Here is a 15,429-nt window from a genome sequence, read left to right on the forward strand (position 1 = left end):
TTCTAAACTGTTTCAGCCGGGGGTCTCACTAAGCCAAGCTATGTCTTAAAGGAACATTGTGGCTGATTTAGTTTTCCTTGGGTGCTGCTGCTGCTGCTGCTGCACTACTGTGAGCAAAACCATGATTCAACTTAGAATGTCATCCTAGTTGGATTCATGGTGCTTCTTGCTCCAGACAAAAACAAAAGCTATAACCAAGGTTTGATCTTCGGTTTATAGCTCATGATTTGTCATGGAGGCAAACTATAAGACCAGGTTGGACAACATGCTAAGCCAAAGCATGCCTTGGCTTACAGCAGCAAAGCAGAAGGATGATCGGGGGAGAACCACAGTGGTTGTGATCTCCTTCCTGGGAATAAACTATGGTTTGGTTTAGTGTTTTACGTGAACCAGCTAAATATAATCACTTTCAGGATCAGATGCAGCATGAGCAGCAGGAAAGGGCCACTGTGCTCATGTCCTGCTTTTGTGGGCCAGGCTTCCCATAAGGATCTGCTTTGCTACTGTAGATAACAGGATACTGCACTAGGCAGGGCTTTGGTGTGGTCCAGTGAGCCAGTGTGGTGTAGTGGTTAAGAGTGGTAGTCTCGTAATCTGGGAAACCGGGTTCGTGTCTCCACTCCTCCACATGCAGCTGCTGGGTGACCTTGGGCCAGTCACACTTCTGCGAAGTCTCTCAGCCCCACTCACCTCACAGAGTGTTTGTTGTGGGGGAGGAAGGGAAAGGAGAATGTTAGCCGCTTTGAGACTCCTGAAGGGGAGTGAAAGGCGGGATATCAAATCCAAACTCTTCTTCTTCTTCTTCTTTCACAGATTACATAGCCACAAGGAAAATGAACTGCTTTAAACTTAATTCATCGTTTGTTTTAACACAACCCCCGCCCCCATACTATAGTAAGACAGAGTGGACAGGGAATTTAAGAGGTTGCTATGGAAAAGTCAAATTCCATCTTAGAATGCTTAAATAAGCTTTGAGCCAGTTTACACACACACACCTGCTGTTTTGTTATTATTTGATTTGAATTCTATTTCTTCTAAACTGCTCACATTTTGCTACATATAAATAAATATTAAACTCAACTCAACTAGACTGTTGAACTGCAGCTCATGTAATAACTTGCATGTATGACTGAGGCGGAAGTTTCATTACTTCAAGCAGAATCCTCTTCAATGGAATACTGAAAACCAAGTGAGGCACATATATGTGTGAACCAGTCCGTTTTTGTTTTTTTTTAAGGGTCTGATTAAGTGGGCACATCTATATACACATTCTTCCTGCTAGACGTCCACTACTGGCTCTGTGCTCTCAAATCCACACTCTCCCAAGTATGCTATTCGTCAGCAATCTGCAGGACTTTTGCAGACACATTTCCCACAGCAACAAGCCTGCAAACTGGAGTCATGTTTGAAATGAAAGTTGTGCGAATAGAAGATTGTATCACTTGCTTAAAACAACAAAACTGCATAGAATACAAAAGAGGCAGCAGCATGCCACACTATAACTAATAATGTTGCCTGGATAGATCCATTGGTTAGAACATGGTGCTGAAAATACTAAGGTAGCCAGTTTGATCCCTGTACGTATGGGACAGCTGCAGACAAACACAGTTTACTGCTTGACCAAAGATTTTAAACCAAATGAATGTGGGTGGACAGGGTGACAGTTGGCTATGGTATTTGTGGATTTGTTGCTGCAGGCTTTGCCTCAGCACAACCTCTATGCTAACATTCCAACTTTCTATCCATCAAGCCTAGATTTTGCATGCCAATGGCAGTTGACAGTTTTAAAGCCGGTATGTATTAACATTTATTTACCAGCACTCTGTTTTTCTTTGCACAAGAGTCACAGGGACGTTATCATTAATTTTTTAGTTGCTTTTCCTCACAAAAGTGATGCAAAGTGGCTTACAAAAATAGTATAAACATTAAAACCAGTTATAACACACACACAACCAGTAAATGCCTAAAAAGCACATCTGTACAGATGACAGGTCATACATATCCCACCACACTAAAAGAGGCAACAAATGTATGAAACCCTTCAAATTAAGTGAAAAGGAAAGCTTTTGCTTGGCGCCTAAGAAATAAAGATGGCACCAGGGAGAGCATTCCACAAGTGGGGAGCCAACACTTGAAAAGGTCTGTTCTCATGTGGCTTTCCTCCTGCCCTCCTGAGGAAGGGACACAAAGAAAACACCTCAGACGACAATTTAAAGATCTGGGTTCGTTCACGTGGGAAGAGGCAGTCCTTGAGATACTGGGGTCCTGAGCAACTTAAGGCATTTCAGGTCAAAACTGGCACTTTAAATTGAGGCCAGAAACATAATTTGTAGCCAGTGCAGTCATACCATAATTGGTGTTATATCTTTGGATCGTCTTGCCTTGGTCAACAATCTGGCTGCTGAATTCTGCACAAGCTGCTGTTTCTGAACCATCTTTAGAGCCCCACATACAATGCAGTAATCCAACCTAGAGGTTACCAGAGCCTTAGCAATGGAAGCTAGGCTATCCCTGTCCAGCTGGGGCACCAGTCAAAGCTGACAGAAGACACTCAGTCCCACTGAAACCACTTGAACCTCACGTGATAGCACAGGAGCCAGATGTTTTCCCAAGCTATGTACATACCTGCTCTTTCAGAGGGATCATAATCCCATCCAGGGCAGATTAATCCCATCTATCCGGTACCAACTAACACGTCCTCAGCCTTATCTGGGTTAAGCTTCAGTTGAACAAAGTCAAGGAAATGATATGGGATATAATGATATGGGAAATAAAAGGGAAGGAAACAACTAGAGATGAAAGGACTATTAGGCCAGACACAAAGAGAACAGTAGGCGGTGGAGGTGCAAACATATACAGAGCAATGGGTGGGGGGGAGGCAGAAGTGAACTGGATAAACACACTGGAGAGAAGGATGTCATTAACAGCCAGAAGAGACACAAAGATCAGCCAGATATTTCCTCTCCTCTCCCTCCCCCCCACCCACCAACTACAGGACCAGAGTGATGCTAAACAGACACAGGCCACTTCTTTTAACTTGAGTTCAGACTTTTTCTTCTTCTTTTTTAACCATGTCTAATTCCACATCCTGACATTTGGATGCTGCTGTCAAACACCTGATAACCTTCAGTTTTAAGGACATGTCTTGCTCTCAGGGATGTAAAAGAACACTTTGGGCATATTTATGATTGTGAGCTAATGACCTGGAAACAAAATATAAAAGAATCCTAATGGTTAACTTTCACTTCATAATGGAAGATGGCATTTTTTAACTCTGGCCCTGCACAACACATTTTCAGCAGTCAAACTACTCTCACCCTGACGCTTTCTTTCCACTATTTGCTTTGGCATTTTTACAAACTAATTTGACAAGATGTAACATATTCGCAGGAAACTGCAGTGGTTTTTTTGTTTTTTTGTTTTTTGCTCTACTGAAGCCTGGCCATAGACTACTGAAATCTCTGTCCTGAGTATTTTCAGGATCATAGTACCAAAGGTGACTCACTGAGACCACTATATTCAAAATGTATACATTCAGAGTTGCCTTTCTACTATGACTGGTGACTATGACTAAAACAATGAATGGATTATTGTACATCACCACTTCATGCTCCAAGCATTTTACCATTTTTTATCTCAAAGAGAATGAGGAAATTTTGCTTAATAGCAGAATTTGGCTGGCTAGCAGGGCCATCACTCATAATAGCTGTTTATCAAACAGTCTGCTTCTGCACTCTAACCATCTCAATTCTGTATCATGTCAAAAAACCAACAACAAAGCGGCAGACACTGACCTCACACAATCACATGGCAGATTCTGCTGTTAGAAGACTGATAGTACCATAATGAGATAGCAGCTTCAGTGATACAGCTTATTCCCAATTTGAGCTGACAACCTTAGAAACAGCTCCTGTAGCTGCCCTTTAACCACTAGCCAGGTCTGCAGCAGTTAGCAGGTGGAAATGTTTAGTTCCATGCTTTAAAAACCCTCACCTGCTGATTTGCACGTCTGAAACCATATATATATACCATATATATATAACCATATATATATAATCTACGAAAGCAAATATATATATATATATATATATGGAAGATAATATATGGAAGATATATATATATATATATATATATATATATATATATATATATATATATATATGGAAGATAAGTAGGCCAAGCTGCTTTTATCAGGTCAGATGACGAGACTGCAGTTGCCCAGGAGGATTATTTTACCCGAAAATTGCATAGAATTTTTCTGCCAGGGTCCTTTCAGGTTATGACACCCCATAATGGGGGAATGCTCCACCACACTGTATCCTCAAGTCAATAAAGAAACAGCCTAGGCCCACTGATCCAGATAAAATCCTAAAGTCCAGGTATCAACCTCACTGCTAGTAATGAAGCAAATAGCTGTTAAGAAGTTTTAGTAAACTGTACTACACCAGGCATGGGAAATTTGTGGCCTTCCAGCTGTTGTTGGGTAACTCCCAGTACAACTGACTCCTGGGCCACGCTGGCTGGGGCTGATGAGAATCAGACTCCAACAATATCTAAAGGGCCATAGATGTCCCCCACCCCCCAAAAATTAATTCCACATAGTTATCAGTACAAAGTCTTTGAGTGAGAGTTGCACCCTTTTGCACTCAGGTTACAGTTTCCTGAGTACTTCTAAAGTCATTGCTGCAGGATACATATGGGTTGCAAGCAAAGTGAGAATATCAGAAATGTTATCTTTTTCCAAGAGGGGGACAAAACAACATCAGGAGATCTAACCACACTTCTTTTCTAGCAGATATACTCAAGCCTCTTTATTGCTCCATTTGAAAACCATAAGAGGCTGTGGAGGAAATTTGCTACAGGATGTGGGTAAAGGTGCAATCGGACAGAAGCAGGACGAGACAGATTCACATATTACTCTGACAGTGCCATGATATACAGTAATGCTGATCTCATCTTCATCTTTATGTAGCCAGAAGAGGGTGAAAAGAACGACAAACTAGCCAAATGAGTACTGAGCATCCTCAGTTGGTGTGGGATGATGGCTGACTGTTGTGGGGTGGGGACCAAAAACCAGGATGACAGAAACAGAATGGAGTATCCTGGGAAAGGACACAACTGGCCAGTGGGCACTTTAAACATCCCATACAGCAACATGTGTTACAGGTCCCATTTGTATAACCAACCCTTGTTTAACTTTTTGGAGATTTTGTCTAACGTTTGTAGGGCTATAGCCCTATTTGAGTATTCCAGTTATCCTATGCAATTAGAATCACATGAAGAAGAGTGGCAACAAGTTGCTAGCTCAGCTCTCTGTCACTGTTCTCACCACTCTCTCCAAGTTAGAGTCAGATGTCTGCAATGCAAAGCAGAGCTGGGTCCTAAACAGCACAAGGAGCCTATACATTTAGAAAAGATTCCATACTTCAGAAATGAATGCTCCAATTTGTGGATGGTACAGCATTTTATTTTTATTTTTTTGAGGGAGAGGGGAACTAGCCCACTAATATGAGGTATCAGAACATCTAAATAGGGCTTAGATGGATGGACCAATAATATAACCCAGAAACACACATTTTATTTTAATCATACAGCTAAAGCATATACTTAGCTGTCCAAAGCTGTGGCAAGAGAAGGCTTAAGCGACATTATGTGGAGTATATCACAATCACCATTTTTATTATTGTGACCGAATTGCATATTCTGCTGAAATATTTACTGATTTTGCCTTGAAGAACAGTTTTAGATAAAATCCTATTTCCCCTTAAAACCATGACACTCATTTCTGCAATACAAGAATTATAATGTGGACAAACACAGCATGGGAGCAACCTTCAGAACAAGGTATAAGCCTATAACTCTTCTCAATACTCTGAATGACATGGATCTACTTAACAGGAGAGTGCACAGAGTATTGTTAGTGAGACTATTCCTGTGAGATAGATGCCAGTGATTAGTTTAAAACACACAACTATCAACGTAGCTAGCATTGGATTATCATAATCGAGAACTGCTCTTTTCTCATTTATGTGCAATGACTTCCTACCTTCTCTTACAACTAAAACATAATGCAGTGATTCTTAAGTGCTTTAGCCTAGGCATTCATAGATTCTAAGCCAAGAAATATGGTGTATGCAAATACAGAATGCTGATTCACAGTTCTTTCGATCTATATGAGGGAACATAACAGAACGTTAACACATTTCCTTCCTCTTTGCCTTTCTGTAACAATAAGCGCATCTGCACAAGTACTGCTGTGCTACAGTTATTAGTTGGTACATCAGGCAACATTACATTCTTAAACTTGCAGAATGATAAGCACTGCCATTCTGCTGGGAGAACCAGCATCAAAATGAGCAGGAGAAAGTCATGCAATGTGAGTAGTAGCAATTTCAAATTATTAAAGCAGAGGTTAAAAAACTGATATTACCAGCTCTACTGTAGCTGGGTAATGAAAATGTTTTCCAAATTTCAGATAACCAAGGCATCTGCCTCTTCTCAGGGGAACTCAAGGCAGCACACATTATTCATGCCTCCTAATTGTATCTTCACAACAACCTTGTAGGGCAGTCCAGGCTGAGAAATAGTGAAATGCCCAAGGTGACTCAGTGAGATTCACAGCTTAATACAGATCTGATCTCCCTAATACTATTCAGACACTTTAACCACTGCACCACACTGGCTCTGGATAAGCTTCCTGCCAGAGTGGTCAGCAGAGAGGGGTGGCACTAAGCACCTGGCCTCCCAGCCGTGGTGTCTCTGCTGCTTGCTGAGAGTGACAGGGGCAAGGTGGCAGTGGAGATGGGAACTGCACGGATGCACCAGTGCAGCCAACCTGGTACTCCTGCCAATGAGCCGTCACAGACCCAACCTGGCATCTCAGCCCATTCAGTAAAGAGCAGCAGCAGTGCTGCTACCAGGAGGTCAGGTGTACAGCAGCGGCCCTTCCTTCTGGCTGCCCCCTGTCTCTTGACTGGAAGGCAACTAGCTCAGAGCAGTAATATATTGTGAGACTCAATGGGCAGCCTCTTCTGAAGATAGGCAACTCTGCTACATCTCTACACCTGGATTGATTGAATGATCCAGTCACGTCAGATGCAAATATATGAAAGAATTATCTTGCCCCAGGATGCTGTGGAAGATTACTGGAAGGAGGTAACAACAGAACTGGAAAATGTGCAAAATCACTGATCAGGCTACCAACTTTCTGGGAGGGTACTCTGAATTAAAGAAATCCTGTATTCTGGTAGTGGGCAGAGCACAACAGAATGTCCTTCTGGCATGTACACAATGAACATGTATGAAATACAAGCACTTACATTTTATAACCTGTAGACAAATCTAATGACTGAAAACACCATTTTCAACGTAAGTCAATCTACAGAACATAAAGGGGCATTCATTTCACCAAACCATAACACAATCCAGTCAAAATTTAGCACTTAAAACATAGCACAGTGGGCATGTACTGTGGAGTCAGAACTAATCCACGGTTTTATGGTATTCATCTACCTTATGGCTGTTCTTATCTTGGATCATACATGATGCAGCAGTCGTGTTTGGGGAAGTAGCATATGATCTGGGTGCCCATGCTGGCGTCCAGTTCTCCAGAAACCCCGTTTGTGGTTTCTCTCCTTCAGGGGTATGTGGGGAGTGGTATAAAAAGCACGAGTGGCAGCATGAACTCTGGGCTCAAACTTCATTTCCCTCACATGGATGTTGCAATGAAACTGCTGTAAAGGGGTTGTGTTTTTAAAGTACAGTAGACCCACAATTTATGAAGGGGTTATGTTCTGGGGATAGTGCATAAAGCCAAAATTGCATATACTGTAGTCAAAACACGTTGGGTGCAAGGTGGGTGGGATTGCCAAAGTATTTTCCCCAGATGCCCTCTCCCTTTTTTATTTTTTTAAAAATGCTTGCCAGGCACATAAAGCTGAATGCACACAAGTTAAATGTCCATAAGTTGTGAGCATACTGTTATGGAGCAGGGAGGCTTTTTCTTCAGTTTCAAAGCACAGGCAGCTGGTATAATAGTTTATTGCAGAGTTTCTCTTGAATTTATCCTGCGTGCAATTCCATCCCTGCTACACCATAACCCCCCTCTCATGAGCTCGGAGATAAAGTCATGACATGCAGCTTTATTGATTCTCATCTAAAACTGCTGCAAACAAGCTTGTGACCTCAAGCATCTTGCACAGAAAAAGCTTCTGGAAAAGCCACAGTTATCAAAAAACAAATGCTAAACCTCTCCAAAAAGGCATCAAAAATTCTATGCTGACCTCTCAAAGTAGTTTACAGTTTGCATTTTGACTGAGTCCACTGGAAAAGTGCCACATTCTTTTCCTGATCAGTGTAAGGCCAATTGTGAGTCATTGCTTCTGTTGCACTATTTTACTGTTCAGGAAAACAATGAGCTGTACAGCAGCTTCACATTTTTAATTTATTCATCTCTTTACCCCAAAGTGATGTTCCACTTCCTGCTGAACCAAGCAATACCTTTAGGAGGAAGCAAATAGAAAAAAAACAAGGTAAGGAGGGAGGAGAAACCCCTGGAGATACTGTGGGACTGCCTGAAATGAAAAGTTTACTTCCAAGGGTGAGAAAACATTTTCTGATGCACATCAGGTTGATTCTTCATTTCCTTTTGAGGTGCGTAAAAGCAGAGCAGGGGTTTCATGGTCCAGGTGTCCAGATCTGACGCTGTTCCATGATCTAGATCAGGGGTCAGCCAACTTTTTCAGCAGGGGTCCGGTCCACTGTCCCTCAGACCTTGTGGGGGGCCGGACCATATTTTTTTTGGGGGGGGGGCGGGAATGAACGAATTCCTATGCCCCACAAATAACCCAGAGGTGCATTTTAAATGAAAGCACACATTCTACTCATGTAAAAACGCCAGGCAGGTCCCACAAATAACCCGGAGATGCATTTTAAATAAAAGGACACATTCTACTCATGTAAAAACATGCTGATTCCTGGACTGTCTGTGGGCCGGATTTAGAAGGCGACTGGGCCAGATCCGGCCCCCCGGGCCTTAGTTTGCCTGCCCATGATCTAGATTATGTTCCAAGCACCCAATCCTTCAAATGTCTGTTCAGTTCAAGCGAACCAACAGGTTCAGTGTCACCTCCTTGGAAGGATGTGAAAGAATTAACTGTGGTAGGGAACCTTTGGCCTGTGGGTTCCCCAATATTCAAAGCATATTTTCAGGGAGCTCAAGAGACAGCAAAAGGATTGAATCCAAGCAAATGTAACTATTTTTTAAAAAATAAATAAAATTACCATAAAAACTCATTATGGATATTTTGATATTTCACTGTTTTACGTAGTCATGGTATCTACTTCCATACACTGATTCATTTATGTATCATTTACCTTTGTATCCTGTACTACTTTGAATGGATATATGCACTAACAACACACTTGGAATATTTAAAGTCACACTTGTAGCATTGAGATTTATTTTACAAATTCTATTTTTAAATCAAAGATATGCAAATTTCCAAAACTAATTAAAGGGGAGTTTTTGAAGGTATATTTACTCACTTGGAGGGAGTTAGCAAAGTTAGGTGCAAATGCATTTATTATGTGCAACATTGCAAAGATAGTATTTGCTGTTAAAAAAACCAACACCCTTATATTTGGTCAAATCACCAAACGTTATCAAACATTTTTTGATAGTTGATTTAGGTATATTTGTACTAGCTTTTAGTGTACCTTGCAAACAAAGTGTTTAACATTTACCAGCCCATGAAAAATATGAAGCCATGTCTCTATTGTTGCTGTGTAAATGTTGCTGTTCACATGCTTGAATCCACATGCTTGAAGGAGGAAGTCTCAATTTTGTGTTTGTGTGTGTGCATTAATAGTATGTATATTTGCAGTGATCCAATGAAAAGAAGTGCCCCTGAAGAAGGAAAAGAATAGGTCTTGGACCTTTAAACTACAATAAACTTTGAGAACACTTCCCTCTTTCATTTTCTTGCTGTTCACATAACTACACAACCCAGAAATTATAAAGCTGTGAATGTAGCTAGCTTCATGCTAAGACTGGCTAAGGTATGGGAAGTACATTGCTAACCACTTAGAAATGTTTTGCTACTTTTAATGGTAGTGATTCTAAGAGAGAGGTGAGCCTCAGCAACTCAAATGGCCAGTGCACATGTAATTTGCTTAACCACATGCTCCTTCCCAATCCCTCCTTGTGGAACCTGGCAAGCCTTAACCACATAATCACATTTCCCATAGGGACATTATTCCCTGTGTTTGTGGTGTTCTTTTAAGTTGTGTTAAAATTCATTTTGTGTTCAAGACTGCCTTCAACCTTTCACAGGGCTGTACTGTTCCCCTGAGGAAAGGTGAGAGACCTTCAGCTCCCAAGGTGAACTTCTGTATCTCTAGATCAGGGTCCTCCTTTGGCTCATATGCCAATCTTGGCCCACCAGACTTCCCCATTTGGCGCATGAGTCCACCATGTGTACGCCATGGTCACCCCCATGACACCTGATGTCATACAGGTAAGGGTGGGCCTTGACCAAGCTGCTTTGTCCAGCTCTGAAAGCAACCAGCTGGTTGTCAGGAGCCTTTGAAGTGCTACACGAAGCAGGAACCCAGTGCTAGGCAGGATCACACTCCCTTCATAACAGCTGATCCAAAGGGAGATCAAATTCTAAAGAACTTCTGAAGTTCTTTAGCTTATTAACTTCTCTTTCTCTCTCTTAAATATTCTTCTATTCCTTTTACTATATTTCTTCATTTTCCTTCCTTCCTCCCTCCTCCTCCTCTCCCTCTTTTTTGCCTTTAATGTTTCAGTTTGGATAAAGAAAATATGTTTGACAATAATCTTTGTATTTTTCTTTATAAACCTTAATAATTATTTCAAGAAAAAAACATAGGGAGATGCTGAGGTCAGGCTTTTGTAGCAAAAATAACATGCTAATTCAACATAGGTTTCATTGTCCCAAGCTCATCTGATTTTGTTCCTAACTTAAAAATTTATTGTCAGTCCACCAAATGACGACGTAAAACTATGAATAAAATAAAGTGCCATTGACCTAGTCTCTATTTTCTTGGAGAAGGTATTTGAACACTAGAAGAAAATTAGAGAAATTCTGAGTCATTGTGTGTGTGTGTGTTAAGTTGCATACCACCCTTCATCCGTAGCTCTCAGGGCAGTTTGCAGCATAAAAACAAAACAAAAAACATGTAAAATGTATGGTAATTTTTAAAAAACTGTTGCCAAGTAATGAAACTTTGGAAAATTATGATATAGAACATGTTAACTATATATGGAAACGAAAAATGTGTCTGCAGGTTGACATTTTAACAGAATTACGCAAATCTGAAAGAAGGACATTAACAGGTAACTTGAAGGTTGTGAACATAAATTATTACTGAAATTAAGTAACCATTCAAATCAGTGCAAATAAGGATGTAGCAAGAGTCCTGCTGGAGGTTGGATCTGATTTAGTTCAACATCCTATTTCTCAGAATGCCCAGTCAGATATCGATGGGAAGCTTACAAGAAGGGCTCACTTCTAAATACATGTAGAAGAAGGCTGATCGCCGAAGAATTGATGCTTTTGAATTATGGTGCTGGAGGAGACTCTTGAGAGTCCCATGGACTGCAAGAAGATCAAACCTATCCATTCTTAAGGAAATCAGCCCTGAGTGCTCACTGGAAGGTCAGATCCTGAAGCTGAGGTGCCAATACTTTGGCCACCTCATGAGAAGAGAAGACTCCCTGGAAAAGACCCTGATGTTGGGAAAGATTGAGGGCACAAGGAGAAGGGGACGACAGAGGACGAGATGGTTGGACGGTGTTCTCGAAGCTACCAGCATGAGTTTGACCAAACTGTGGGAGGCAGTGGAAGACAGGAGTGCCTGGCATGCTCTGGTCCATGGGGTCATGAAGAGTTGGACACGACTAAACAACAACAACAGATAATGTGGATGTTTAATGTAATAGTTACATGAAATGTCCACATCATTCAATATGTCCAGACTATCATTCATGCTGCGTTATGATGTAGTGTGTTTGCAAGTTGGTTCAAGACCCATTGAGGTATTGATTGGCTTCTCTTATTTAACTCTCAACAACAACCACAGGTCAGATTCTGACCTTATAATGTTTGCCACCTCAGTTCAGTCATTTGCAGAAGAGTAAATGGTCAGACTATCGCAGAATAATCAAATAACTTAAAGCAAATGCATACTAATTTTGGATCTATTTCCTCTTTCTAAACTACAGACATTGTGAAAGCTTTATTAAATATTTAAGCCATAACAATTGCTATATTGATAAACTCTGTGTCATGGACTGGCTGGATGCAGAGGAGTGCAGCAGGCACCAGCGGGTACCTTCAGTTCTCGTAACTGCCTCATTGGGGCAAGATCTACTGGAAAGAGTTGCTGCGCTCACTAGGCCTGAGCTGTTGTGTTTCTCTGAATAAAGAGAGTTAACTTGACTGACAATGCCCCACACCCAGCTTTTATGGCCGGTGGTGGACCAAACAGAAGACTGGGACTGTCAGGTCTGCCACTGGGGCACTGCGCCCCCACCAGGGTGCCAATTGGTCCATTTGCCAGCTCCCCACAGCCATCAAGACCATTGCTGACATCAGCTGGCCATGCTGTTGATTCTCACCCCCAGCTCTCCTCGTGGCCCCATGCCAAGCTGCAACAACAACCACTGCCTGAAGATGGTAAGCAGTTTTAATATGAACCACCAGCACCACCACAATTATTCTGGTGTGACTTTATTGATCATACAAATAACGAAGCATTAGTAAGTTCTAATTAACTATGTCCTAGTAGTTCAAATACAGTTTTCTATCTTACCCAGAAGTATACTGTGAAGAAGCACAGAGGTGAGGCTGCACACCTAACAGATTCAAACCCAAAAAATAAGTGTCAAAATGCCTCTTTTTAACGTGGGATACACCATTTAGCAAAGAATGTCCTCCAACCTTTCCCACCCCATCTATCTCAAAATCAAGGAAGTAGCTGAGACATCTGTATGACTTAACTCTAAATCTCCCCTAACTTTAACCCTGCCCACACTATACTGCAACACGACTGTGTTGTGCAAGAAGGAGAAGCATTACTACTAAATTGGGGAAAATATGTGTTCCAGCTCAACTAAGAAAGCAATTATTCTAACCAGGATGGCAATTTTCACATTAACTCACTCCCCCCAAAGTATTTAAGGGAACATGATGCTACAGATATTTAGCTTAAAATTAGTTGTGCTGAACATCAGTCCAGTACAAATACCTCTAATAATAGTTTGTGGTCAAAAATTTAATACAAAATTTAATACAGAATGTAGCAAAAAGCACAATTCTATTGATCCATTGAGGTTTAGAAATCAATTATAATGTTCCAGTGTAATTGCTCCTTAGCAGAATCATTTGTTATGGGATATTAAAAGGCCAGTATGTGAGCAATCTTCATCTGGAAAATACAGAAAACAGAGAAAGAAACACACAAATGCTGCAAAGCCAAGGGAGAATGAAATGAACAACATTAACAAGACCTCTGCCAAAACAAAAATTAAGAGACCTGTTTTCCTAACTCAAATTTCCTAACCCAAGACATTATTTTATATTTTTTATCTCTCCCCTTGCAGCCCTTCTGAAACAGCTTATAAGACAAACATAAACACACACACAAAATGCAGCTTAAATAAAAAGCCACACACACAGTAATCAGAGTCAGGAATAGCATCAACACTGTCCAAAGGCCTGTCTGAAAAGAAAAAGCATAGATGGCCAGCAAAAGATGGAAAACAAACAGGCCTGATAAGTTTTTTTAGGAGAGTGTGACTACCAATATTCTACTGTTCCTTTTAACTTGCTGTTCAAGGCCAGAGTCCTCTGCACTCTTACCTAGAAGCAGCTCCCCATTGGGAACAGTTATTTCTGAGCAATAATGCACAGGATTGCATTGCAACTGAGGCATAGCACTGGCAAGAGGAGCTCATTTATGATCCTAGCATCCACAGAGGAACAGGTAAGTTATCAGGCCCAAAAGTTTACAATGCTTTTTTTGTAATGACATACATCAACACAATTAGCAAAAGTTTGTGGTCTTTAAACACCTGAGTGGAACTCTGGATACACCTCTTTATAACAAATATATTGTTTGGTTATATCATTATTTTCCTTTTTCTCCATTCTATGTCTCACATCGTAAGATCTAACTACAACAGCCATCAATCCCGCTTAAAACTGAAATATTGCAACCTAAATTTTGGGTGGACAGAAGAAATCCATCAACCGAATTGGGGGGTAGGTAATTTCCTGCTATTCTCCCCTCTCCCTATAGCCCCCCACTCAATGTGCCCTAGAGGTGCCCCCAACCCACTGAAACAGGTTTGTAAACTGAGACACAATATACTGTATTCAACTTTTACAAATGCCAACATGTGTTCTACTTGTTTTCCTTAATTACCTCCCTTGAGAGAAGTTTCACCTTGCTCCATGTGAAACTCAGGAGTTTTGCAGAAAACAGAAGCACACAGGGGCATCTCAAGATGTCAGCAGAAGAACAATCACCCTGTAGCAAAGATAGCAGGGGCAATTGGGATGTTTTATCTTAAATCAACTGAATGTTCATGTGAAACGAAGGCCACTTTCAAAAGGTTTTCCTGCAATCCTTGTGTCATGTCATAGCATGCATGCTGCTTACTCATCTCACACACAGGAGGGTTGGAATGAACGTGCCGCCAGGGGAACACTGCACTGAGGAGTTGCCAGAGAAGATAGGTTTAGTACAGTTTTACAATTGTTCAATGGAAGTGGATTCACATTTATTCTCTTGGTTGATGAGGAAAGGAAAGGGATCAGTATTAAAATGTTTTTAGCATCAATGTATTTGTTAATTAGCTATGCTGCAGTTTGTGGATTTCATTTACTAGGCTGTGTTTTTTCTGTGCTAAGAAATACACACTCCTTCAACTCCAACTGGAAGGATAAGAGCTATGTTGAAAACATTGGCAAGGTGGGGGTATCAGATAAGCCATGGGGAGAATAGAGGAGCATTCCAGTGTTTTGAAAAGTTTCCTGATTTACTACAAACTGGTGTTCTGACTAGCTTATACCAGCCCTTTATTTAATGCAAGTTTATCTGGATTCCTAACAAGTCAGGAAATTCCAGTTTTTAAAAGTGTGCCCACATTTTTAAAGGCATTGTCCTTACCCCATTCCCACCCCTTCTCCAAACCTCTGATTGAAATGGTTTTTGTATTAACATTTCAGAAAGCCATTTCTTCCCTTCCTCCACCAGATACCCCCTCCTCTATGTTTACACAGATAACTGGGGTATTTCCAGCCCTCCACATGCTCTTCCATATCATAAAAGTAAATGAAATAGTTTTCCACATTGACAAGCCTTGTTTCAGACCTAGTGTTACTTAAAAGCATACAT

The 15,429-nt window shown here is 41.0% G+C and overlaps 1 protein-coding gene across 4 annotated transcripts in view; it reads right to left on the minus strand.

Annotated features, from left to right (window-relative positions):
• Positions 1-15,429, minus strand: part of TNFAIP8 (TNF alpha induced protein 8) — a 46,141-nt gene that overhangs the window by 5,333 nt on the left and 25,379 nt on the right. The window contains exon 2 of one of the 4 annotated variants that reach the window (XM_083464666.1): positions 2,626-2,719. The exons of the other annotated variants lie outside the window; for them this stretch is intronic. Within the exon in view, the coding sequence (XP_083320792.1) occupies positions 2,626-2,674 (49 nt within the window). The 5' untranslated portion in view covers positions 2,675-2,719. The remainder of the gene's footprint in view (positions 1-2,625; positions 2,720-15,429) is intronic. 4 annotated transcript variants of the gene reach the window in all.

This window comes from Podarcis liolepis (assembly GCF_965112155.1).
Source record: "Podarcis liolepis genome assembly, chromosome: 11".
Classification (NCBI taxonomy): Eukaryota; Metazoa; Chordata; class Lepidosauria; order Squamata; family Lacertidae; genus Podarcis; species Podarcis liolepis.